Source organism: Arachis hypogaea, chromosome 8, assembly GCF_003086295.3.
Source record: "Arachis hypogaea cultivar Tifrunner chromosome 8, arahy.Tifrunner.gnm2.J5K5, whole genome shotgun sequence".
Taxonomy (NCBI): Eukaryota; Viridiplantae; Streptophyta; class Magnoliopsida; order Fabales; family Fabaceae; genus Arachis; species Arachis hypogaea.
The window spans coordinates 11,795,759-11,823,382 of NC_092043.1; the positions used below are offsets into that span (position 1 = coordinate 11,795,759).

Sequence of the window (27,624 nt, forward strand, 5' to 3'; positions counted from 1 at the left end):
TATATTAAATTGGCAAGATTCTTGGTATGTATGTATAATATTAAAAATATTTAAATATCCAAAAATATTAAATATTTTTAGTTAGTGCATATATAATAAATAAATTAAATTAATTTAGTTAGCATTATTGTGTTGTTGTATATTAATGACTCTTAAAGAAATTCGATGAAAATTGATAATTGATTCAAATTCGTATTCTAATTCTGATGTTAGAAAAATCTGATACTGCAAGAGATTTTTTTTACGTTTATATGATATTTTTTTTGGACTTTGGGCTAAGCCCAATAACCCAAACCTGACTCTAAGAACCACCCAATATCCACTCCCTAAACTAATGTTGCGTTAGTGTTGTTCCTTGGCCGCCGTTGCTGTGAATAATCTCTATTGCCATGAATTAAGCTATCTTGTTGTTGTGGATGGCGTCCTCTACGCGGCTCGGTGAGCTCCTCTATTCAGCGAACTCCGACAAAGCCAATGACGATGACCAATGTGAGCTTCGATGCGCAATATGCTCCGATGAGGCCAGTGAAGAAGACGACGGACAGCTCCTCTGTGCAGCTAGTTCCGGCAAGGTAAGCGACGATGACGACAAGCAGCTCCTCAGTGCAACGATCATTGACGGGGCCAACAACGGAAACGACAAGGTGGGCTTTTCAAGGTCGCTCTAAGGCGTCTGATTTGGTCTCCTCCATGAACAGACTTCATCGTGCCTCTGTATAGGAGGGAGGACAGGAATTCCTACTGAGAAGGGTTGCATTGTTGACGCGTCCCTTCTGCTTGAAATCAAGTTAAGTGCGTTTTCTTTTAACATTGTCTTTTTTCACTTCAAAATTCGTTGCATTGAATACTCTATTTTTCCTCAAGATTGTGTTATCAAACTTTCTTTTCGTATTATATTACGAATTACTGCAGGTGGTTGAAGGCTCCGATTTGGGTATAGAGTTCCCGCTTCTGCTGCTTTAGCCAGTGCGTGTGCTAGGAGGTTGCCTTCCCTGAGAGTCCACGTTAGACCCTTTTTAGGTAAAGCTTCTAAAAGTATCTGGATATCTTGAATTATTGCCCATGTTCTGCCAATAAAACTTTTGGATTTGATAGTTTGCACCAATTTTTGATTATCTGATTCAATTAATGTCCTTCCCAATTGTAAATTATTTACGATGATTAGGGCCTGTCTTATTGCCATGGCTTCAGCTATAATACTTGAGTTAGCTTGAATTTTACCGGTGAATCCTAATAAGACCTTCCCTTCTTTGTCTTTACCCGATTCCTTCTTGAAGGTAGCGTCCACATTTGCTTTTAGCTAATCATTCGGAGGAGGTCTCCAACGGGCCAGGTTAGCATTTCTTCTTATTTCTCCAATCCTAGTCTCTGCTCTTTTTTCTGCAACACTCCAATAAGTGTATTCCAATAGTTTAGCTTTTTTAATTGTCCAGCTAGGATTAATCTTTTTCTGTTGAAACAATTTGTCATTTCTAAATTTCCATATTTTTCATAGTAAGAATTCTATTCTACTAATTCTTCTTTCCTGGTCTTCTCTGCCTTCAGCTCTAATTTTCTTGATATTGTCCATCAGCCAATTTTTTAATGATGAGACTATTTCTGTTGTTGGAATGCATTGTCATTCTACACCAAACCAAACAACCCTTACCCACTCACAGAGTAAGAGGGCATGCTCTATTGATCCATTTTCGTTTAAGCAAATTTGGCATAAAGGACTGTCTAGAATCCTTTTTTTGCATAGAATAGTATACACTGGCAAAATATTTTGGCTGGCCTTCCATAAATGCATCTTAATTTTTAGCGGAACCTCCATTCTCCAAATTTCTCTCCATAAATCCCTCTTATCTGTACTGGTAGATAGATTCCGTTTATATCTGGTTAGATAATCCTCTTTCGCAGCATAATAGCCTGTTCTAATCGAATAAATTCTATCTTCTTTTCGTGGCCAATATAGACAGTCTTTCTTATTCACTACACTGATTAGAGTTCTGATGATGGCTTCACTTGTTTGTTGTGGAAACATGTTGAAAATTTTGCTCTTATTCCATCCCATACCTTCTTCAATAAGCTCTTTAACTTTGGATGCACCTTGACTTTCTCCCTCCAATGGTCGGTTAGCTCCCTCAATCCAAGTGTCCCTCCAAATACTTATTTGCAATTCATCCCCTACACTCCATTTACCTTTTTTCCTAAGAAGTTCTCGTCCGTGCACTAAACTCTTCCAAACCCATGATGACCCCTTTTTTATTCTAGCCTCCCAAAAATTGTCATCTGGAAAATAGATTGCCTTTAGAATCTGAACCCAAATAGAATTCGGGTTCTTTAAGGCTCTCCAAGCTTGTTTTGCCAGATACGCAGTGTTTTGAAATTCTAAATCTTTAAACCCCAAACTACCATCTCGTTTACTTATTGTGACTGATTCCCAATTCTTCCAATGTATACCTCGTTCTTTTCCTGCTAAAGCCCACCAAAATCTAGCTACCTTAGAATTAATTTTTCTCCAAAAGACTCTTGGGAACTTGATGATATTCATAGCATAAGCAGGCACCGCTTGAACTACTGCTTTAATGAGTGTTTCCTTGCCTGCCTGGTTAAGGAGTTTCTCTTTCCAACCCCCCAACTTATTCATAATCTTATCTTCAATCCATGCTAGAGCTTTGTATAGAGATCTCCCCCATATCGCAGGTAGGCCAAGGTATTTTCCAGGTGATTCCCACGCCGGCATCCCTAGTATTTCTTCAATATTAACCCTCTTTTGAATGGATACTTGATTACCAAAGGTGATACCTGATTTATTGAGATTTATTCGTTGACCCGAAGCCTCTGTGTATTCATTAAGAATTGTAACGATTTGAAAAACTTCTTCCTCGCTTGCCTTCGAAAAGATGATGCAATCATCTGCAAACAGTAGGTGAGTGATATTTGGGGCTGTAGGGACAATCTTGAACCCGAAAATTCTTTCCTCTGTTCTTGCTTCATCCATAAGGATAGTAAACACTTCTGATGCTAAGATAAAAAGGTAAGGCGAGAGCAGGTCACCATGCCAAAGACCTCGTTGAGGCTTTATCTTCCTTGATAGCTTTCCGTTAATTTTAAACCTATAGTTCGCTCCTCTAACACATTCCATTACTAACTTTACCCATCTTGCTTGGAATCCAAAAGCCAAAAGAACTTTTTCCAAAAAATCCCACTCTAGCCTATCATATGCTTTATTCATGTCAAGTTTGATTGCCAAGCTATTCGACCCTCCCTTTCCTTTCCTATTTAGGCTATGGTAAACTTTTTGAACAATAACAACGATATCCTGAATGAGCCTTCCTCCCACAAACGCGCTCTATGTTGGCGAGACAATAGCTTCCAACCACTTCTTCAGTCTTAGCACAATTATTCTTGAGATTATTTTATAGATGAAATTGCAGCAGCTAATTGGCCTAAGCTCATTTAAACTTTCTGGATTCCTTGTTTTCGGGATAAGAACCACTATGGTCTCGTTTATCTCTTCTGGTATATGTCCGCTACTAAAAAAAGCTCTTACTACTGCACAGACTTTCTTATTAATTACCTTCCAATGCTTCTGGTAGAATAGCCCGTTCAATCCATCAGGTCCTAGAGCTTTAAGGCTATCCATACTGAACACTGCCTTTCTTACCTCTTCATCCGTAATGTCCATGAGCAGTTCTTTGTTAATCTCCTCTGTTACTCGTTGTGAAATCTTATTAATTGTGCTTTCAAATCCATGTCTAGTTGAATAAGCAAATAGTTTTTGAAAATGTTCTTCAATATACTCCATAATCTCGTTTGTGTTATTTAACCATTGACTAGAGGCATTCTTCAGCCTTTCTATTCTGTTTTTTTGTCTTCTGTGAATAGTGGTGGCATGGAAGAAAGACGTATTTTTGTCCCCCCATCTCAGCCATTTTAATCTAGACCGCTGTCCCCAAAACTTCTCCTCTTGTTTCCATAATGTTGCTATGTTCTCCTTTAGAAGTTGCATCCTTCTTTGGTTCTCCTCTGTGAAGTCCAAACCCTGTAGTCTTTTCAATTCCTCTTTCATTCTCTGGATCTCTCTATCGGCTCTTTTAAAGGTAACTTTACTCCACTTCTTTAATTCCTCCTTGCAATTGTTTATCTTTTTGCTGATTTTGTCCCATTCATCGCCATTTTGCTCTTCCTTACACCAACCCCTCTTGACCACATTAAAATAATCTTCGTGGTCAGCCTAATAGGCTTCAAACTTGAAGTGTTTTTCTACCCTGTGAATCAGAATCACATCCAAAATAAGAGGACAATGATCTGAACTAACAACTGGCATTAACGATGATGATGCATTTTGATACATAGACATCCATTTTCAGTTCGCCAATGCCCTATCTATTTTTTCTCTTGTCACAAATCCATTCCTTGGATTGCTGAACCAGGTAAATTTTTCTCCCTTTAGATCCAGGTCCATCAAAGAGTTAGAGTCCACAAACTTTCTGAATTCTCGTATTTGGTTCTGCGGTTTCGGGTGTAGTCCAACTTTTTCTTCCTGACTTAAAATGTCATTTAAGTATCCGATAAAGAGCTGAGGGACTCCTTCATTGTTGTTTCTAGCTATAATGCCCTTCCATTGATCTTTTCTCTTGTTATAATTCGGATTTTCATACACAAAACTACCTATCCATGAGTTTCTATTTTTATCCTCAATTCGAGCTTTAATATAATTGTCACACCAAAAATAAACATCAACTTTATATATTTCATTCCAAAAGAGACATAGCCCTCCGGACAAACCCTGGGGTTCTATACAAAAAGTATTTTCAAAATGTAACCTTTTTTTCAGCCTAGTAATAATTTTTTTCTTAGCTCTAGTCTCTATAAAAAATACTATGGCGGGCTTAATCTGTTTACACAGACTATGTAACTCTGAAACTATCGCAGAGACCGCCACTCCACGACAATTCAAACTAATAATGCTCATGGCCGAGTTGGGGGCATGATAAGGCCCGCCTCCTCAGCCATTGAGTATTTCAAAATATGACTACTCCCCTGTAACTGCTGATAGCTAGTCGTTGTTCATTCTTCATTTAAGTACTTCTTCTTTTTTGACATATTTTGAGAGTGCAGCATTGTTACTTCTTTTTCACATAAATCTTCCATTTGCAAGTGATCTTCATTTCTTTTTCTCTTCAGCCTTAGATGATTTTGCATTCTCTGAGCCAACTCCATTTCATAATCTTTTGCTATCGTGATCGCCTTGTCATTGCGTATAGTTTGATTTTCATCGTCATCCACCAGCACCACAAAATAAGTATCACCATCCAGTGTCTTATAAATATGTTTGTTACTTTGTAGCATCTCGTTATTTTCTTCTTTATGTCCCCAGCAGATTTTTGTGTCTTTGCTTATAATGTTTTGATGGGCTGTAAAATTAATATGGGCCTCTAAACTCCTCCCCATAATTTCTGCAGGTTTATTGCTCAAATGATCTTTCAAAAATTTTTCAACAGAACTGTTCCCTTCCTTTTCAACTAGCCTATCATTTTTTTTATGATTCTCCACATTGGGCTTTAGTGGAGATTCAGCTCAATCCTCCTTCGATTCAGCTCTAATAGGTGTTCTGCTTGGCCCACCCCATTCTCTTCCCTTCCTATTTATCTTTCTTTGTTCCTCTAAAACCCTAGTAATCATTTTTAATTTCCTACCCGCTTTGTCATTATTTCCTTCTCTCTCTATATCTATGTTCGGCGAAGATTCAGGGATATTTTGTACCTGTTCTTCTGCTCTCTGACTGTCTCCATCTGCTACTTTTAGAGCCTTCTTTTTAGCAGAACTTTTCATGAACCTTCATTTTTTCTGTTCACTTCCAGTTTTGCTTTCTTCTGCTCCCTATGGTAACCTCGCTTTTCAATTCGTGAGCTTCACGCGCTGCTTCCATCTCATTCAGTCATGAAGAGCTTGTTCCTTTGATACCTCTTTTCTCCCTCGGTTTCAGCCGTTTAGCCTGCGCCACCCCTAGACCCATTGAGTATTTTGGCTCTCTTGGATTCTAACAAGCCATTGCTGTTAGATTCTTGCACTCCTTCTTGTTGTGACCTATGATCCCACAGTTCAGGCAGTAACAGTCTTGTAATCTTTCATATTTGAATTCAATCTATAGATTTGGTAAGTTATTTCTGTCCATCTAGAACTCAGTAGGGAGAGGTTTGGATACATCAATTGCCACTTTAACCCTGAGAAAGGTCCTCTGTAATACCTCTTCCACCCTGGGATCTTCCACTTTTGCTACAATTCCCATTCTGTTACCAATGTCTCTTGCTGTGTCTGCATTAATATACTCCTACGGGAGTCTGTGGATTTGAACCCATAACTCCAAGTAATCATGTGCTACTTCATGCACAGATATCCCTTGGGACCATATTTGAAGATTAAAAATTTGTCTCTTTATGCTCCAAGGTCCTCCATTTAGTATTTGTAGCCCTTTTTCCATATCTTTGATGCTGGCTAAAATCTTATTTCTTTCGACTGCAGAAATTGATATGCCTTCTAGATTACCCCATATTCCAAGCAATGTGTTTTTGATGGTCTTGAATGGGAGCTCTTTGTTCGAGATAATCTTTCCAACCAAGTTAATACAATTAGCCTTGAATTTGTGTTGCTCTTTGTTCTCTAGTGTGATGGTTTTACCCTCTATTGTTTTTTTTTTTCGAAACTTCACATCTTGTATTGTAGAAGAGAGTAACTATTCTATTTGAAGTAAACTGTAATGAGTTAGTTGGGACAATGGTTTGAAGCGAGTGGAGTAGTGGTTGCTTCAGTTTATGAAAATTTGTTAATATTAGATGGGACAATGATAATAGATAAGTAGAATTTTTTATGACAATGTGAAGGATTTATGTGATTATGCTGCGGTGGATAGAAAGAACCTTAAGTTCTTAGTGTACACTCCTACCTAGAGAGAAGAGTTTTCCTAGAGAAAAAATTCGTTTATATGTTATTTAAATTCAATTATTATTCTAGCCTTTCGTTTGCTTAGCCTGCTATGAAAATAGCTTCTTTGATAGCCCTTTTAAGTTAAGGCGGGAAGAAAGGAGAATATTGATATATTTTAAATATTTTATTTAAATGTAGATGATATATTATTTAATTGTTCAAAATATTAACGTGCGAATTTATATTATATTTGCAGATATCATGAATTTGTTTGGCTCAAGCAATGACATTGTCAAGTTTAATGGACTTAATTCTACTTATTATCCGAGCAAATTCAATTTTAATTAGATATTATTGACTTAAATTTGGCATTAGATATGGATCAGAAGTCAACACAAATTACTAAGACTAGTTCTAAAGAGTACAAGTCTCTTTATGATATTTGACAATGGTCAATCAGATTGAGTTTGAACTTGATGATAATAATAATGGCTGAAAATATTAAACCATTCATGTTTAAAATAGACATGGCCAAGAATTTTATGGCTAAAGTTAAAGAATATTTTTAATCAGAGACAACTCACATGTCCATTGTGAGCAATTTTATGATAGAAATTGACATTTAAAAAATTTGAATGGTCACAATTCATTCATAATTATGTGACTAAAATGTTTAATCTGGTAACAAAATTAAAATCTATAGATATAAATGTGAGTAAGTTTTTTTTAATTTATCATGAATTCATTTCTTGCCTGAATTTAGTCAATTTCAAGTGAATTACAATACTTTTAAAAAAATAAAATTTTTTAAAAATTAAGACATGTTAATTCAAGAGAAAGAAAGATTAAAGAAAATAAAAATTACTTTTTTCATCTCACAATTCAAACTAAATCGTAGCAGTAAGGATTAAGGTTGTATATAGATAAGATCGAATTAGATATAGCCAAAATTTTAATCCGATCTGCACTAAATTCATCGGATTGGATACAATATATATTTTTTATGTTTAAATTCGATCTAATCCGCATATTTGTGGATCGGATATTGGATATATCTGCATATTTACAAAATAAAAAATGTTTTAGAAAACTCATTTCAAATAAATTTATAGCATACAAAATTTAAAAACATTATATTAAAAAATTACACGAAATATAAATATAAAATAAAAAAATATTCTATCACTCAAAATTAAGTTGATATCTTATTAAAAATTATTTTAAAAAATAAATTTCATAAAAAAGTACATTGTTTACTATCAATTTTTTTAAAAACCAAGTCAACTTTATATAAGTACATTTTTTTATAATTTTTTTTATGTTTTCTTCTTCTTTTTTCTCTCCCTCCATCTTCATTATCATGATCATAATCTATTTTTCTTCTTTTTTCTTCTCTTCTTCTTTCTCGTTTTTTCTATTTGTCATTTGGTTTTTACCTTTTTTTCTCATTTTTTTTATTATCATCATCTTAGTTTAATATCACACAGTTAATTTAAGAATAATAAAAATACATCATTTAATTATAAATAACGTAAATTTTTTGGTAAATAACACAATAAATTTTTAAAGTACTAGAGTTCTTTTATATGAGAATAAAAAAGGATAATAATAAAATAACAAAAAATATCTATAGACAAAAAAAATTCATTAAAAAATTTATGTCCTTGCCAAATTTCGTGTCCAACGTCATTTTTCATAAAAAGCAAAAGTAAAAAAAAAAATCTGTCTTGAAAATATTATGTCTAATATCCAAACAATTTTTAGACATTTATTATCCATATTTTTGTGTCTATTCTATAAAAACAAACCCAATCTAATAAATATCTACCATTATGATTCAATTAATTCAATTCAAGTAAGGAAGATGACTATTTTATTATTTTAGTGTAAAATAATACATTTTTATGGTTGTTGAATCTTCACTATCATATGGACCAAATGAAAGATTGTATGTTATTTTATTAAAATAATAATGTGGTTCATATAATTAATAAAATCAATTCTAATTATAGTAAGTTAGGTAGCGTTTATGTTCGGAGACAGGACACGGAGACATGGATAGCACATTCTTAAAAAGCGTTTGGAAACAAAGATATGGATAGTTGGACACTGAACATATTGTCTCCGGGACCGTTTTTATACTTTTGTATCCACTCTTTTACGAAGGACAATGATGGACATGGGATTTGGAAGAGGGACACGGACTGTTTTTATGAATTTTTTTTTCTTTTTTGTCCATGGTGCTATTTTTTATTATTCTACTGTTACCCCTTCTTGTTTTTCCTATTTTGCGTTGTTGTCAGAAACTACTTTTTTTACTCCATGCTCTTTTTCTATCTCTACGTTCTTTTTCTTTCTCTTTTTTTCTCAGATACTCTCTCCTTTTTATAAAAATTTTTATTGGACTGGATAATTTCTTTTTTCTTATCATTCTTACTTCAACATCATTTTAACCTTATATTATATTATTTGATTTGTAATAAAATAATAACAAAAATAATTAGTCTGGAGACTTTTAAAAGATAAATATTATAAAGGTAAAATTGATATTTTAAAATGCTAAAAAAAATTTATAAATTGTAATTGATTTTATATAATTTAAAGAAAAATTAATTTTTTGAAAAGAAAAATAAAATTTTAGATAAAAAAATTAATTTTCTAAATAAAAATAGATTTTTATGTGCAAAAATTAATTTTTTTTTCCATTTAAAAATGAATTTTTTTAAAACTGATTTTGTATTTAAAATTAATTTGGCTTATTAACCTAAATAAAATTTTTTATTAATCAAACTCAAATTTTTTTTGTTAAAATTAACCATATGTATTCCTACATATTAATAATAAATTTAAAAAAAATAATTATATTTATAAATTTTATTTTAATATAAATACTATTATATAATTTTTTATTAAAATTTTTGACTGCTTCAAATATTTTTTTCAAGTTCCCACGATCTGTACTCCTACATACTCTTATTATTTATTAAATTAGTTTATACTAAAAAATTTGGATCCACATGGCTATTTTAGTCATTTTATATAATATTTTAGTCTTGTCCATGTGTATCCAAACATAATACTAGACATTACATTAGTGTCCTATCCATCGTATCCAAACACGATGCACAAAACATAATTTTTAATGTTTCTGTCCTATTGTCTTTGTCTCAATGTCCTGTTCTGTCGTGTCTCTACAAACAAACACTATCTTAAATATGATGATTATTATTCAATAAAATAAATAGAATTTGTGAGATTTTAAATAATAAAATAAAAATATCTATCTCTTTTCTTTTCAGAACAAAAAATAAATGTTATGTTTTAAAAAAAATATATGTGACAGCAAAACAAAAAGATCTTTGTTCAACAACAATTATTTTTTGGTGTCATCAATGAAAAAATAAAAAAATAGAAGGAAAAAAGGAAAAGAAAAAAATGAAAAACACACAAAAATATAAATTTATTGGAATATTATAAAATAGCTTAGTTGGTTAAAGCTTGGGTACCCATAACTTGTAAATCACAAGTCTCTCAAAAACTAGGCTTTGACATCGAAACAATCACAAGTCAAAAACAACATTTTAAAATTTACTTACAAAATCCGGATATGTTTATGAGTTATACTTTTATCATGTGATAATCATAAAATTTAAGATGTTTTTTGGGTGTTAAAAATAGTTTTTGAATTGATTGTAGAAACAAAAACTAACAAATGATATAAAAAGTTTTTAAATAATTACAAGTCTAAAATTTTAACTCACTCAATTAATAAAATACATTTAAATATGTTTTGAAATAAAAAAGTATATTAATTTGTTGTAAATAACACAAAAATAACTAGACCTCTTAATATATAAGTTTAATACCACTTAATTAGTTTAATAATAAAAAAATATATTATTTATGAATTTTTGGTGAATGGCACAAGAAGTCTTTAAATTTAGCAATAAAACTAAGAACTTGTTTGGGTGACTTTTTAAAAAAAGATATTTTTTTGAGTCATTTCTTCTTAAAAGATCTTATGTAAAAGTAAAAATAATTTTATCTTTGGATATTTCATGCAAAGAGATCTTTTTTATCTATCAAATCAAAGTATTTTTTTGTTCATTTATTACATGAAAAAATATTTTTTTAAAGAGAAAAGATCTTTTAAAAAAAGATGTAAATTATAACTTCTCAAAAAAGATATTTTTTATTTTTCTAATACTTTTACTTTTACTGCTAAAATTTTGTCAAATATACTAAAAAATAAATAAATAAATATTTTTTATCAAAATTATAGTGCCCAAACAAACACTATGAACACAAAAAAATGAAATTTTTATGAAAATACACTTCACTACTTAAGTGGTTATTACGAATGACTTTTATACACAATACTAAAATCTCATCCCATTTATAGTCATTCACAGTGACGGATCCATAAATTTTTTATAAAAGAAAAAAATACAGTAAAATAAATTTATTTAACATCAATATATTTATAATTTGGAAGATATAAAAAATATTTATAATTTAAAATTAAAATTATATATATACATAAAAAACTAATAATTTTACTTATATTTATAATAATTATATATAAGAGTTAAAAAAATATGAATTAAAATTCAATTAAAAAGTTAACTTTTTTCAATTAATTTCAATTAATATCAGTTAATTTATTTAAAATTATGTTATTTATATTAAAATTTAAACCCTCAAGGTTTTAAAAAATTGAGAATTTTTATAATTAAAAATTAAGGTTGGATAACTAAAAGTCAGCTTCTTATAATTTTTTATTATTTAATATATAAATAATATTTTTTATCTCAACCAATTTTTTTAAAAAATAAAAATTTTATTTATATTTAGAAAATTAAGCATCAATTTAGTAATTAATTAATTGACTATTTTAAAAAGAACATTATCACTATTTATTAATTTTTTTTATTTTTAGTTTTGATACTAAATTAAATTTAATGCAATATATATAATTGCATATTAAAATATTTTTATTTAACAAAATATTTTTTTAACATCATTCTAAAAAAATATAATTTAATATAGGAACAAAAATAATATAATAATAAGATTAAATATATTCATTTATATATAATTATTATTAATTTTTCATCACCCAGTGGAGACAAGTGTCCTCTCTTTTCTTAATCTAAGTCCATCCATGATCATTCACCTCTTTTAATAAATGGTTAAAATTTAATCTAATCAAAAGTGTAGATGATCATCTAAAATTTTTAAAACAAAAAACTAATCTATCACATTTATCTAAACTCTTTTAGATTATTCTAAATCACTTTATATATATATATTTCTAAAATGTTCTATAACCTTTCTTTTTGAGTCTTCTAAAATTTTAAAGACTTTTAGAATTTTTCCAAACATTTTATAATCATCTAAAATATTCTCAAATATTTTAAATTACTAGAAAAACATTGTTAAATATAACATTTTAAAATTTATTATGATACATGCCTTCCAGTTACAATAAGAGAATAATTCTAACTGCTAAAATCATAAATCGAATTTCAGGTATCAAGCAAGCCATCTTAGAATTATTAGGGTGTTAGGTGACAACTCTATCGATGAAGTATCTGGGTATTAGTCTAGGAGCAAACCCAAGGCTGGTAAAAACATGAAAGACGATTATAGATAAGGTGGAGGAGAAATTGAATTTGTGGAAAGCAAAAATACTCAGTAAAGCAGGGATGTTGGTTCTCATCAAGTTAGCTATATAGTCTACCCATTTACTATTTGAGCTTGTATAAAATGCTAGTTGCGGTGGTAAAAAAAAACATTTCATTGCAAAGGAGGTTCTTTTGGGGGAAAGACGATGGTCGACCTGGGCTGACTCTGGTAAAGTGGGATATGATTCAGGCTCTGAAGAAATTAGGAGGGTTAGGTGGGAGATGCGATGGTTCATAATACTGCCTTATTGTTCAAGTAGTGGTGGAGATTCTCTAAAGAAGATTGCCCACTGTGAAAGAAGATTGTGTGTTCGTGCAATAATCTGAACCCTAGATAACTTTTGTCTACCCAAGAGCTACCGACAAAAGGGGGCCCATAGAGAGATATATGTCACCTACAAATAAAAAATTAAGATGTCAGACAAAAGATGATTGATGGACTTGCTATGGAAGTAGGAGATGGTAGATCAACCATATTTTGGGAGGATACTTGGTTACAATATGGGAAGCTGAAAGACTCATTTTCGAGGCTCTTCTTGGTTTCAAACAACAAATGATCCGTAGTTGGGGACTGTAGGTTTTGGGACGGGATAGAGTGGGTGTGGAACTTCCAATGGAGGAGAAAACTCTGCCAATGGGAGACTGACAGCTTGAATCAATTGCTGGAGATCTTACACGCTGTGAGATTAATAGCAGGAATACAAGATAGAGTGGTGTGAAAATTTGATAAAGAAGGCATTTATACTACTAACTCATTTGTGCAGGTTTTGCAGGAACAAACTTTGACAGATGATATCCTTAACTACAAGTTCACAAATGAAATCTGAAAAGGTTTAGTGCCCATCGGGTTGAGCTGTTTACTTGGTTTGTGCTAGTAGGCTGAGTTAATACAAAGGATCGTGTGAGTAAAATGGGTATCATTGATCAAAATGATAACATTTGTGTCATGTGTAACAAGGAAGTTGAATCTGTACAACATCTGTTTGTTACGTGTGAGTTTGCCTGGCAAGTATGGTGCGCATGGATTAGTCATGTGGGTCGTATTTGGAGCATCCTAGGGTCTATAAAAGAACACTTTGAGAGTTGGAGGTTGATGCCTATAAGAAAAGACGAACGTAAAACATGGTTAGTGGGTTTCTTCTCAGTTATATGAAATGTCTGATTGTGTAGAAATAAACATATTTTTTAGAATAAGACTACAACTGTGGTAGATTGTGTTGCTAGATCACTTTGTTGCTTTGAGGAATAATATAAAAAATAACTTATATTATTGATAGCTATATTGGAGATGACATACGAATTAGATCGTTGTTATCTCGTAACTTATGTATGCTCTATCTAGTGTGTTGAGCTTATCTTTCTTTCAAAAAAAAATAGTGAATAACATAAACAATAAAAAATTATCAATAAGAATCAAGAAAGAAAGAAAAAAAAAAAAAACAAGAGACTCAAAGATGGTCAGGTGAGGCTTAGGATTTGGAAGGTACAGTGAAAAATTGTCATCAAACTATCCAAGTTAAATTCAAAACAAAAATAATCCATTCTTTACTTTTAATCTTCTGTACATTTTTCTTTTTTATTTGGTTGATTTTTTTTATCTATAATTTCATATTGTGTCAAATTTAGTTAAATATCCACCCTAGAAAAAAAGCTACACATTTTTGTTTATGAACAGTAAGACATCATATCCGAATAAAAAAATATACACTCCTTATGTTAGAGCAAATATGACAACCAAAACATAAATAATAACCAAATATAACTAAACTACTAGCACATATATTCATATTTTCAAAAAAAAAAATTAAATCATCAAAATAAAAATATAATATCCATTCCCTTTTATCTTATTATCTTATATCTTATATCTTATATCTTATAAAATAATAAGATTTAAAAAATAATAAATATATTTTTTTATTAACTTGTTTGTTATTATTTATCTACTTAATATACTAAAACTGGGTTTTCCCCCAGCTGCTAAAGATGACGTGTCGATCTCTCACGCTTCTGTTTTTCCTCCAAAATGAGTGAAATTTTTTCTATTCTAAATTATTTTATAAAAAATATTTTTATTGTAATTATATTATAATTAATATTTAATAAATAATATATAATTATACTACTTTAGGAACATATCTTCATTATAATTATATCAAATCAATATTTAATGCACTATTAAATTACTTATCAATTACTTATTAAAAATACTTTTAATAATAATAATAATAATGATAATAATAATAATAATAATAATAATAATAATAATAATAATAATAATAATGTATGATAATGATATTAATAACGCACATTAATTTTAAATATGTTTGAATATTTTAATTATATTAATTTTAAAAATATTGATATAATTCTAATTCTTATTCATTATTCAACAACAACAACAACAACAACAACAACAATAATAATAATAATAATATAACCCGTTATAATTTTTGTTCATATTTTAAAATTATAATTTTTTTATTACTTTAACCCATTATAATTCTATTTTCTTATGATAATTATTTCAAGCATTTTAAATTATTAAAATTGTGCATGATAATATATTTTTACCCCCTTTCTATTTCAATCTGTGTATATTATGTATAATATTGTTATTCATTGTCCGAGATTTCTCTGATCATGATAGAAAATAATGATTCTATTCATGATATGATAAAATTATATAATTTTAACAAAATTAATATATAATGCGTAACTACTGTACATAATAAAAAATTATCTTAATAATAAGTAATTTACATATTTATTTTTGTTTTACTACAGTCTATATATAGTGTTTTTCTGTGGTACATGAATCTGAATTTGAGAGTCAACTCATAATTTTATAATTAGTATTTTTTTTACTACTTCATAGAATAAGAATGTATTCTTTATTTTTTATTGAAGTTGATCTTTTTAAGGTACAATTTATAATTTTTTATAATATTTTTCATATACTCATTTTTATTATATTGTGTATCCAAGTTTATAGACTAATTTTGCTGCTAATCTTTGAGCTTTCATGAACAATTTGTTTAAAAAAAAATGGTGAATTCCAGTTCAGTGGACTGTAGAAATTTAAGGGATTTGTTTGATTTTATTTTGTTTGTTTTAGTCTCTAAGTTTTGCTTGATCATGGTTAAACGTTAATAAATCAATATTTTTCCAAGTTGATTTTACAGCATTTTATCACCGACTGTGTACTGAAAAATAATTGTTTAGTTGCATAAATTTTCATTAGATTCACCATTTTAAATTGGTCAATTTGGTTTAAATTCAGAGTTTATTTTTGTTTTTGTTTTTTTTTAAACTGCTCTTATTACAGCAAGTGGTTCTCAGATTTTTATTGTGAGCTGCAGAATGAATGTCCCAAATTCATATTAATTTTGTCATCCTTTTCGTTGTATTTTTGCCTATGTTAGTGTACTGTTCAAATTCAGTATGATAATTTATTAATTGTTACTCTAATTTATTTTTTATCGTCTAATATTTCAGTTTGGTTGTCTTTTGCCACAATCGTTTACAATGCATCACATCCATAAAATACCTCATTGAGTTGTCTTCACTGATTCGGGTTCCAACTACATAGATGTAAGCGTTCAAAAAAGGGGCAATAATCTCTACTTTACCGAAGGATGGTTGGATCTACTCACCTATTATGACCAACCTAATTGAATATGGTTAAAGTTAGCTTTCTTGGGAGGAACTCGATTTTTAATTGAGAAATTGCATCCACAGAATTTTATAGGGCAAGTTTAAGTTCCATCCCCTCCATGCTTTTTACGTCTGTCCGAAAATCTTCGAAGTGGAGCACATAATGAGATTGAATTTCCTCAATTTAAGTTTAGTTTTGCTAAATTCGTGACAAACTTGGATATGCAATTTCAACGATTGGTAATATATTTAAATTTTCTTATTTTAAGCTGTTTATTATTAGAATAATTTTTTAACATATTATGATTTTTTTCAGAAATTACCGACTTTCCTTTGCATGCATGTAATGCCATTGAGAGGAATAAGGGTTAGTTTGGTTTCTCGGTGTGAGAATTCTATACCTTGCCGCATTGCATGGATAGCGGATGATGAAGTTTATTTAACAAGAGGATGGTCCGAATTTGCATGAATTCTAAATGTTGAAACTTACGATGTTATTTCAGTTGGTTGTCGTTACGAAAATGACTCTATGCTATACGTGACTTAGGACTAGAATAGATTCAATATTGTTTAAGTAATTTGATTTTAATATTAGTATTTAATTAAGTTATAATTATAGAATTTTAAATTATCGCCTCAATTTATATATTATGAGTATTTTTTGTGTATGTGCTACTTTTAAATAATTTAATAAAATGAAGTAGTGTCGGATATAATTAAGTTTATTTTTATCCTTTAATTCTTTATTTGTATTTTTATTATATTTGATAAAATCTCTACCTAAGCATATAGTAAATCGTTGACCTAAACACAGTTTATTTGCCAATAACGACAGATTTTATCTAGAAAAAATAATGAAACATCAATAATGTATGATTATGTTATTTCTACGACTAGCTAATTAATACAAAATCGAGTGCCCTTTTTTTCGATTGAGGTCATATTCTGTTTGGTGAAAGTTTCAATCATCTTAATTAAATCCTGTCTTTGTGCCTTAGTTTATACAGATAATAATATGTTACATATTATTTGGTATATCTAAGTATTATTTTTCATAGCGGAGATGTAAAAATCATATTAAAGTATTTTGCTAAATAATTAACTCATGAATAATTTATGATTATATTATTTTTAATAAATATTTTTATTAAATTACATCAAATCAATATTTAATTATGATAAAATATATTAATTATAATTATATTATAAAATTATAATAATTACGATATTTATGTTATATAGTTTAATCATTTATGTAAGTAAATAAAATAGAAATCAATCAAATCAAATTTCGAATAAAATTAATTAGTTAACAAATTGAATTTAACTTATGGAGTTTTATTTTCAACTCAAATTTCTAATCATTAGTGATTTTATTTTTTATATTTACTGTAAATTTTGACTATAAAAGGAAAAAATAGTTTTGATTGTTTCCTATTTTATTTACTTATAGTCATAATTAAATTTGATATAATTGTAGTAAGTCTCTATAATTATAGCAATATAAAACTGCTTCATATATATCAATAATATTATACATATTTATATATCTCCTCTTTTATTTTTTTTTAAATTTTGGCATATAATTAATGTAGACAATATATAATATTAAACTGTTTTGTTATGCATATAGAAATCAATCAAATCAAATTTCGAATAATAAAATTTATTATCACGTGAATTATCATTATTACTCAATAATAATAATAATAATAATAATAATAATAATAATAATAATAATAATAATAATAATTTTGAATTCATATAATTGATATAATTGATATAGTTCTAATTCTCATTCGTATGTAATAATTTTATTAGTATCACATTTTTAATCAATATATAATAATAATAATATTATATGGACGTAAAATTAATTAGTTAACAAATTGAATTTAGTTTATGGAATTTTATTTTCTACTCAATTTTTTAATCATTAGTGCTTATTTTTTTATATTTACAGTAAATTTTGACTATAAAAAGAAAAAAAATTAGTTTTGATTGTTTCCTGTTTTATTTATTTACAGTCATAATTAAATTTGATATAATTATAGCAATATAAAACTGCTTTATATATACCAACAATATGTTACATACTTATATATCTCCTCTTTAATTTTTTTTTTTAAATTTTGGCATATAATTAATGTAGATAATATATAATATTAAACTGTTTTGTTATGCATATATATGAAGTTATAACATAACCCGTATAATTTATACGTATGGCATAATACGTATGTCAACAAAAGGTTCTATAATTTTCGTTAACCACTGTTTTGTTATGTGAAATTGGAATTGAAATTATATAATTTCTATTTATAGAATTTTTTCTATTAGTATCAATTATTTCCATTAAAAATTTATAATGTTTGTAATTAGTATATATATATATATATATATATATATATATATATATATATATATATATATATAAGTTGTAATAGTCAATAGTCAATTGTTTCAATTATTTATCATCTAGAAAATTCATACCTTATTCATATTTCTTTTTCTCTTTATTATTTTTCATATCTAATGGCTACAAGCTATGATTCAATCAACAGTATTACCTGTAATAGATTATCTAATGAAAAGGTTTGGAAAATAAAGGTAAGGATTATAAGGTTATGGAAAGTCCCATCCAAATTTGACAAGAGTAAGACAGCTTACTTGGAAATGGTTCTCATGGATGATAAGGTATGTTGATTATCCACCATGATTTCTTCAAGTGATGTTAGGTCCAATTTATAGATATTTTTTGTGTGATTTAATAGAGTTGTAAGTGCTAATAGTCTTCATTTTTAATTTGTTTTACAGTGTGATAAAATCCATTGTTCAATCAAAAATTATTTGACAAAGATGTTTGAGAATGATCTGATTGAGGGGAAGGTTTATGTCTTCTCAAATTTTCTAATCGAGGAATCAAGTGGAATTTATCTTCCGACTACACATGTGTGTAGAATAACTTTTAAGAAGGAGTCACGCATAATAAATACGATCGATGATCCTAACATTCCTGACAATCATTTCAATTTTCTCGATTATGCTGATATATTGAGACAAACAAATGAAAAGGCTAATTTATTTGGTACGTAGTTAATTTGTATTATTATTATTATTATTATTATTATTATTATTATTATTATTATTATTATTATTATTATTATTATTATTATTATTGTGTTGTGTCATTTATTTGTTTTTAATTTTATGCTTTTAATTCGTCTTTTTTTTTTTAAATTAGATGTTATTGGATTCTTAACCGGAAAAAGAGAACTTATATCATGGTCAAGAACAGGAAAAAGTGGCCATTACATTAGTATATTTTTTAAAATATTGACATATTATTAATATATATAATAAGTAATAGTGAATTTTCCCTCACATATTTATCATTTAAAAAATTTATAATTTTGACATAGTCTTTATTCTATTTTTTTTTTTTACTTTTTCATATCTAATAGCTATTGTCTACTATCCTATCAATAGTATCACCTACAGTAAATTATACAAAGAAAAAGATGACAAAAAACTATAGAAAGTCTCATCCAAGTTTGACAAGAATAAGATGACTTACATAGAAATAGTTCTTTTACTAAATTAGTTGATTCTTTTACTAAATTTTTTCAAGTAATCCTAAGTTCAATTTATAAATAGAGTTTAATTTTGATATACCGACAGTGTAAAATATTTTACACAATTGTGTAATCATATCCGTTTTTTTGGATGACCATTCACGCATTCAATTTGAAAAGTAGTTATTTTTACTGATGTGTCATTATATAATTGGATGCATGTGCAAAACTATTTTACATTGTCAGTGCATCAAAATTAAATTCTTAAAAATATTTGTAATTCGTATTTTAAGTTAATTTTATAAGTACGCCATTCCACAAGTCAAAGACAATTCTTTTTAATAACTTTGTAGAAACTAATAGCTTTTATATTTAATTTATTTTGTAACAGTACGATAAAATTTATTGTTCAATCAAAAACTATTTGACAAAAGTGTTTGAGAATGAATTAGTATAAAGGAAGGTCTATGTCTTCTCAAATTTTGAGATTGAAGAATTAACTGGAATTTAATTTTTTATATTATTCACTCATTTGTTCTTAATTTGGTGCTTTTAATTTAATTTTTTTGTTCAATTAGATATTATTGGACTCTTGAGTGAAAAAGAAAAACTTATATCATGATAAAAAATAAGGAGAAGTGACCAGTACATTGTAATTGATCTTCATAATTTCCAGTACGTATGTAAAATTTTAATATTTTAATGTGAATATTTTTTTAGTAATAATTATGTGTTGTAGTGCAAAATTTTTTTCTTTATATATTACTACTTATTTCTCTTAATTCTCGCTTTCATTTAGAAATAAGAAAAAAATAAGAAGCACACTGTGATATTAATTTACAATCTAATTAATTGATCATCTATGTGATCACTAAACAACCGAATACATAATTATTCTCTAATTTATAAAATTCAACAAAGACATTGGTTTAGCATTTATTTATATATTTTATTTATTTATGTTATATTTGTAATCATATTATATCTATTTTTATCAATATATGTTTTTTAAAAAAATTTCGTTAGTGTTAACACATGGCGTATTAAATAAATTGAATGATAGAAACACATAACTATTTTTTTTTTTCAGTCAAGATTCAGAAAAATATTGTAATGTAGACTTGCAATATCAGTATATTAATAGTGAAATGGAAAAAAAATGTAATATCATATCAATTTTTTTAAATTATAATTTAAATATTTTAAATGGGATAATTTTATTTAAAGAATTCATAATTCAAACATAATTCTTGTACACTTAATAGTTACATTTGAGTTAATACATTTAATATCATATTTAAAAAAGAATAAACAATACACATCATATTACTTATTTATTAATTAAATTATTATCATTTAAATTAATTTTAATAAAATAATTTAAAATTATAATTTCAATCTTATCACGTACATGGTACGGATAATTAATTTTAACACAACAACTTAAAATTATAATTTCAATCTTATCACGTGCATGACACGGGTAATTAAACTTGTTTTCTATTAAAAACCATCTTATTAATCATCTCACGTAAATGATCATTTAAAATAATAAATATAATTATATGATTGTATAAAATATGTTATAAACTCTATAAATATATAACTAATTTAAGAAATAATTTTACTATGCAGATAATATATTTATTTTTGTATGGTTACTCAAAAAGAAGAGAAGAAAAAGGAATTTAGGATTTGTCATAGGGTAGGAGTATAGCACATTGAGGCGAAGGAAGAGTCTGTTGTTCATACGTTTCATCCCCCAAAGTAACAGAAAATTATACCCTCTCTCTCACACACACACACACACGGGACACACCGCACTCCTCTCTCCCACAAAAACAAAACCCTATTTTCTGTCAATTCCGTTCCCAAAACACACACACTCACACACACAGCAACAACACTCCCTCTGTTCTTCGTTTCATCTTATTCGTCTTCATTCTGCTTCCTTCCATTCTCATTCGCACTATCTCCCACGCACAAAAATCTCTTGTTCTTTTTTTCTTTCTTCACTCCGAAACGCATTCTCCTAATCGGCGACACCGCTTTGGCTAGGTTGGGCGGTTACCGAAACGGTTGCGTTTCGTATCCTCACCAATCACTGCCTCCACCTCCTTCAACTCTAGGGTTAGTTTCTCTTTCTGCCTCTCTCTTATTATTTTTTCCCTCTTTCTCCTCACACGCCTCTTCGGTTTCTAATTTTCACCCTAATTTTCACGACTCTATCTAACCCTAGGTTCTTTCGTATCTGTTAGGGTTTCTGTATTTCCTAACGGTTTTTTTTAATCTCTACGTTCTGCGCTCAACACAATAGGGATATTGCGTTCTCTTCAATTGCTGATTTCTGGAGTTCCATTGTTGCTATAACCGTGCCTGTTCTGGTGCGGGGATCGGTTTCTGCCATTTGGAGGTGAGGGCCTCTATTAGAGTTTCGTACTGAATGCGAATCCATCTTTTTTGCATGAAGATGGAGGCGTAGAGAACCCTTATTTCCCATTCACAGCATTGTCTTGGTTTATTTTTACAAGTCATTGGGGGAATTGCTTCTACCCCCTCTGTTTTGACGCCTTGTTTGATTGCGGAATATATGAGATAGTTTAGCATTGGATTGTAGTTTCTATATAGTGATAGAAGACCATTAGATTTGTGGGGTTGTTGCTACTGTGAGGATAAGCTCTCGGTTTATCGTCAGCTGGATGGTACTTCTGATTTGTGGATTAATCTAATTTCATGGTGGTATTGTTGCCATTGGCGTTTGGAATTGTGTCGTTTCGGTACTGAAGAAGGTTATTTCTTAATTAGTCTTGGCATTTAGAGGGAAGAAAGATGAGTTGCTAGAGTTAGATTCGGAAGTTTCATAGTCAAGTATAAGTCTTTTTGTTTAAGGGGTAGGGGTGGTGAAGAAGGTGCTCGCGCAATTGAGTTAGTTCTGATCATGTTCAGTGTTCGTTATGGAAAAAAGTGAACCTGCGTTAGTTCCAGAATGGTTGAGAAGTGCTGGAAGTGTTGCCGGGGCTGGCAGTTCAGCCCACCATCCATCTACTCATACAGGTATATTCTTTGCTCTAATTTTTCTTGTATATTTTTCATGTTCTACATCTTTTACTAAAATTAAGGCTTCAGATAATTAGCTAATTATATTATTTTATGTATTTTCTCATATAATACAAATGTTATTCCTTTTATTAAGTAGTTAATTATAATTATCAATTATTAATATATAGCAGCTAATACACACTTGTTCAGAAAATAACTGTAATCTCCATAAAGTTTTTTATTTAATTTTTTTTTTGGGGGGGTGGGGTAATAATAAGTTACTAACTCTTAGCATTGTTGTCTAGATGCTAACAATCACACAAGGAATAGATCTATTAAGGCCACAAATGATTTTGATGGTCCTCGCTCTGGGTATCTTGAACGGACATCATCATCTAATTCTCGGAGGAATTCTATTAATGGTTCTGCCAAGCATGCCTACAGTAGTTTCAACAGAGGTCATCGGGATAAGGATCGTGACAGAGACAAAGATAGATCCAGTTATGGAGACCACTGGGATCGTGACTGTTCTGATCCATTGGCCAACCTCTTTCCTGGAAGGACGGAGAGGGATGCTTTGCGGCGTTCCCATTCGATGGTTTCCAAGAAACATAGTGACCTTTTGCCCCACAGACTTGCAGTAGATACAAAATCTGGTGGCAATAGCAACCCTAACAATAGCAATGGTATACTTTCTGGGAGTAGTATTCAGAAAGCTGTGTTTGATAAGGATTTTCCGTCACTTGGAGCTGAAGAGAAGCAGGGAATAACTGAAATTGCAAGAGTATCATCTCCTGGTTTGGGTGCCACTGCTAGTCAGAATCTACCTGTTGGCAGCTCAGCTTTGATTGGTGGTGAAGGATGGACATCTGCACTCGCAGAGGTACCTGCTATAATTGGAAGCACACCTGCTGGGTCTCTATCAGTGCAACAAACAGTTACTCCAACTTCTGGATCTATAACTTCAACGGCAAATACGTCAGCTGTTGGTCTTAACATGGCCGAAGCTTTGGCACAGACACCATCCCGAGCTCGTTCTACTCCCCAGGTAGTTGAGATAGTTGTTTTGTCCCTATCCTCATTTGTGTTCTTATATATAGTTATCATAAAATGAATTTATTTATGTTCATTATCAGTAATTATGCTGTAACTAATTTTAGGTGTCAGTCAAAACCCAGAGACTTGAAGAGCTGGCTATCAAGCAGTCTAGGCAATTGATTCCAGTGACACCATCAATGCCTAAGGCTTTGGTGAGAAAACTGCCATTGAACTATTGTTTTATTCTTATGTCTGCTTTTAATAGTCATTTATTAGGAAGCTTGCTTTTTCCATTCACTTATTCTTGGCCAATTTAGTTTTTATAATGAGAGGTATAATATTTGCAAACTTCTGATTTGAGGTTGAGAATTTGGGATAATGGGGGGAAGTATTAGAAGTTCACAGTTGTGAACAACCTGGAATGCATTACAGATGATGGGGGGATTCTTGGGAGGGCATTAGACATGCAAAAACGGCCAAACAAATTATTCAATATAAAAATCCCCTAGTCCTGTTTGGTATTGATTTTTATCATTTATATGATTGGGATGACTTGGCATCGAATTGGTGCACCATTAACAAACTAGAGATCTTGTCACCTTGTGTTGCTCCATTGGTTTTATTTTGTGCTATTGCAAGCAGATTTTATTCAGCGCTTTCTGAAGCCTCTTCCCCCCAATTAAAATTTGACATTACTTTTAGTCATTTAGGTCAAGTGTAATTTGTGTGAATCAAACGTGGGAAACGTGTATAAGGTGCTGCTTGGTTTAGGGCGTCTACAGAAATTTGTGAATACAAAGTGGTATTAATGGAAACTACCAAGCTGTATGTAACTTTGTTAGTCCTCTCTTTCACCATTCTTCCTCTATAAATGGCCAAAGTGTTATCCATTATTTATATGGAGTGGTATTTTTGGCAATGTCCAGTGGCATTCTTGGCAGGTATAACAATTATAGGAAGCATATACAATGTTTCTAGTTTGCTCTAAAGTTTATCTTTATACTTGATTGCTATTTCTGACTCAATACACAACTTTTATGACTAGAGTGGTATTTATGGCAACCACTATCTGTTCCTCACTTTATTAGTCCTTTCCTCTTTCTTCTGTCTTTCCTCTATAAGCAACCCAAATATTTTCTATCATATATACAAATATGCTATATGGTTTTTCTCTCCCTTGCTTGAAAACCTTGCATTATGTCGTGACAATATACTCTGGTGTAATAGGGTGCATTGAATTAATGAATATAATGTTAATAGTAATATCTATCCTGACCATAAGTTTTTGCATTCTGGTACCTTAAGCATGATCTAAGATTGCAACATAGAGTAGCATTAGAAGTACTTCATTATTCAGCTAGATGATATTTTTGGCCTTTTAGGATTTGATTATGTGGTCTGAATTCAAAGGCTAAAGTAGATCGCAAGTATCACTGGTTGATTTATTTTTATTTCTTTTTTGCTTCAACATTGTGCACCGGGCAATTTATGAACGTGTGTGTTAGTTTTACAATTATTGGTTTATCAAATAGTTTTGCTACTTTCATATTAAGTGACAACTTGTCATCTCTTTTGACATTTCTCTTGGCATATTCTGGTTCCAGCACAACTTCTGGGAATGATAATGATATATGGATGTAAATGATGTCAAATTGAGTTATAATGATACTGATATATGGATGTAAATGATATCAATTGAGTTATAGATATGTTGCAGCACTAAGTTTCTGCGACAAAGGTTGTGATTTCTTTTATATTACACTGGTGAGTTGCTGATGGTGTTCTTTTTCAGGTTAACAATTCTTCTGACAAGTCAAAGCCCAAAGCAACAGTAAGAAATGCTGATATGAGTATTGCTGCCAAAAGTGTGCCACAGCAACCCTCTGTGTTGCACATTGCTAATCAATCTGTTCGCAATGTAAATGCCAAAGGTGATGCTCCAAAGACATCTGGAAAGTTTACTGATCTGAAATCAGTGGTTAAGCCAGTTGTCTATGAAAATGGTATTTCCCCTCATCTCAAGGATCCACCAACTCCAACAAATTATTCTAACAGCAGACCTGGAAATCAACTTGCTGTTGCTTCAGCAGGTGCCTCAACACCTTTGAGGAATCCCAATAATGTTAAATCCCCGACCGAGCGGAGGGCACCTTCTTTGGATGTTAAATTAGGTTCCACTATGGATAAGAAACACTTGATGTCTCAACTCCAGAGCCGAAATGATTTCTTCAATAACATCAAGAAGAAGACAATGATGAACACCTCCACAGCTCTTCCAGATTCAAGCACAGTGATTTCACCACCCACGGTGGAAAAATCTGATGACATAGATGGGGGAGCCGGTGGCCTTCAAGCAAGTACTCAAGATCTTGAGAACAATGCTGAAATTACCAGCAATGGTAATGCTCATGGAGATGTTCATAGAGTTGCTGATAATGAAGAAAAAGATGCAATTCCTGATGAGGAAGAGGCAGCATTCCTTCGTTCTCTTGGATGGGAGGAGAATTCTGGTGAGGATGAGGGACTCACAGAAGAGGAGATCAATGCCTTCTATCAGGAAGTGAGCACTCTTAATCTGATTTTGTTTTCTATTGAAGATCATTTGAATTGGGATTTTTCTTGGCTTTATTCGTTAATTAAATTTATAATATGAGCTCCATCTTTGCGAAAATTAGTTCAAAACTTGCTTGCAAGACTTGAGTGATTTGGTATAACATTACATCTATAATTTAGTGAGGGGATTTTTAAGAACTTAATGTGAAAAAAGCTTGGCTGGGCAAATTTTATTGTTTTATCAAATTCATTTTGGCCAAATGGCTTACTTATGTTTACTCTGTGGTTGTAGTGCATGAAGTTGGGCACCACTACATTAAAGCTATGCCAGGGAATGCAGCCAAAGTTGTCCAAGTTGCTTGAATCATATGCTACTAACATGAATGGTGCTTCTGCTGACTCCGGATCTGAAGCTTGATATTGTTTTATCATGGACAGATCAAAGTTTCAATTTTTGATGGCAGATGGCTAGTAACATTCTTCCCTTTTGATTTTAAAGGCAGAAAATTTGAGAGTGAAAGGTGGGTTTTGATTGGAGACCCTGCATTTTGCAAATATTGCAATAAGTCACAGGTGCCTCAATCCTGCCTGCTTAACAGGGTTTTTCTTTTTTTGGGTTAAAAGTTATAGGTTGGTTGGGTAGGATAGGGTAGGGGCCATTTTGTCTGCAGTGGAAGGTGCTAGGCAATTGCATCTTTTGGGGTATTTTGATCCGTTTTTCTTTCAAGAGGGTTTGATTCTACATGATAAAAAGTTTATGATGTTTTTGGTCAATTTTACGGAAAAAAAGGAAAAAATCAAAAGTTTACTTTAAATTTTAGAGTATGTTGATATGATTATATTCTTGGGAAGTCTGGGTTTTCGTCAGGGGAAGTAACCGGTTGTTTTCCACTGTCAAAGATCACGTCAATACAGGAATTCGCTTTGTAAATCCGTTCTCAATTGAATACTATTTTCTAATATTTCAATTCACAAGTGTTAATCTCTTGATTCGTTGGGAAGAGATAAATACAGCGTGGCACTGCCAATCCCGTTTTACCATGTGTTTTAGGATAGGTACTTAGAATACCCATAAAAGAACAGAACATGTGATATCCTGTCCATTTTTCTGTCACAGTTTAGGGCATACATAAATACAACTGTAATCATAAAGGGGGTTTATC

General features: G+C 30.3%; 1 protein-coding gene and 1 long non-coding RNA gene across 5 annotated transcripts; both read left to right on the plus strand.

The window, feature by feature from the left end:
• The first annotated feature begins 333 nt into the window (after positions 1-333).
• Positions 334-7,421, plus strand: LOC140174798 (uncharacterized). Of its 2 annotated transcripts, none has more exons than XR_011864536.1 (4): positions 334-787; positions 913-1,020; positions 1,278-1,333; positions 7,169-7,421. It is a non-coding gene; the product is annotated as an uncharacterized lncRNA (long non-coding RNA). The 2 variants fall into 2 exon arrangements; XR_011864535.1 differs by lacking the exon at positions 7,169-7,421 and adding an exon at positions 6,511-7,136.
• A 14,039-nt stretch (positions 7,422-21,460) lies between these two features.
• Positions 21,461-27,470, plus strand: LOC112706119 (uncharacterized). 3 transcript variants are annotated; one of them, XM_025757253.3, is made up of 6 exons: positions 21,500-21,961; positions 22,090-22,885; positions 23,176-23,918; positions 24,031-24,120; positions 25,701-26,468; positions 26,754-27,470. In XM_025757253.3, the coding sequence occupies exons 2-6, from the start codon at positions 22,786-22,788 to the stop codon at positions 26,877-26,879; spliced, it is 1,827 nt and encodes a 608-aa protein (XP_025613038.1). In that variant the 5' UTR covers positions 21,500-21,961; positions 22,090-22,785; the 3' UTR covers positions 26,880-27,470. The 3 variants fall into 3 exon arrangements, with proteins under 3 accessions (XP_025613037.1, XP_025613038.1, XP_025613039.1); XM_025757254.3 differs by having other exon boundaries at positions 21,560-21,961; positions 22,149-22,885; XM_025757252.3 differs by having other exon boundaries at positions 21,461-22,885.
• The last annotated feature ends 154 nt before the right edge of the window (positions 27,471-27,624 follow it).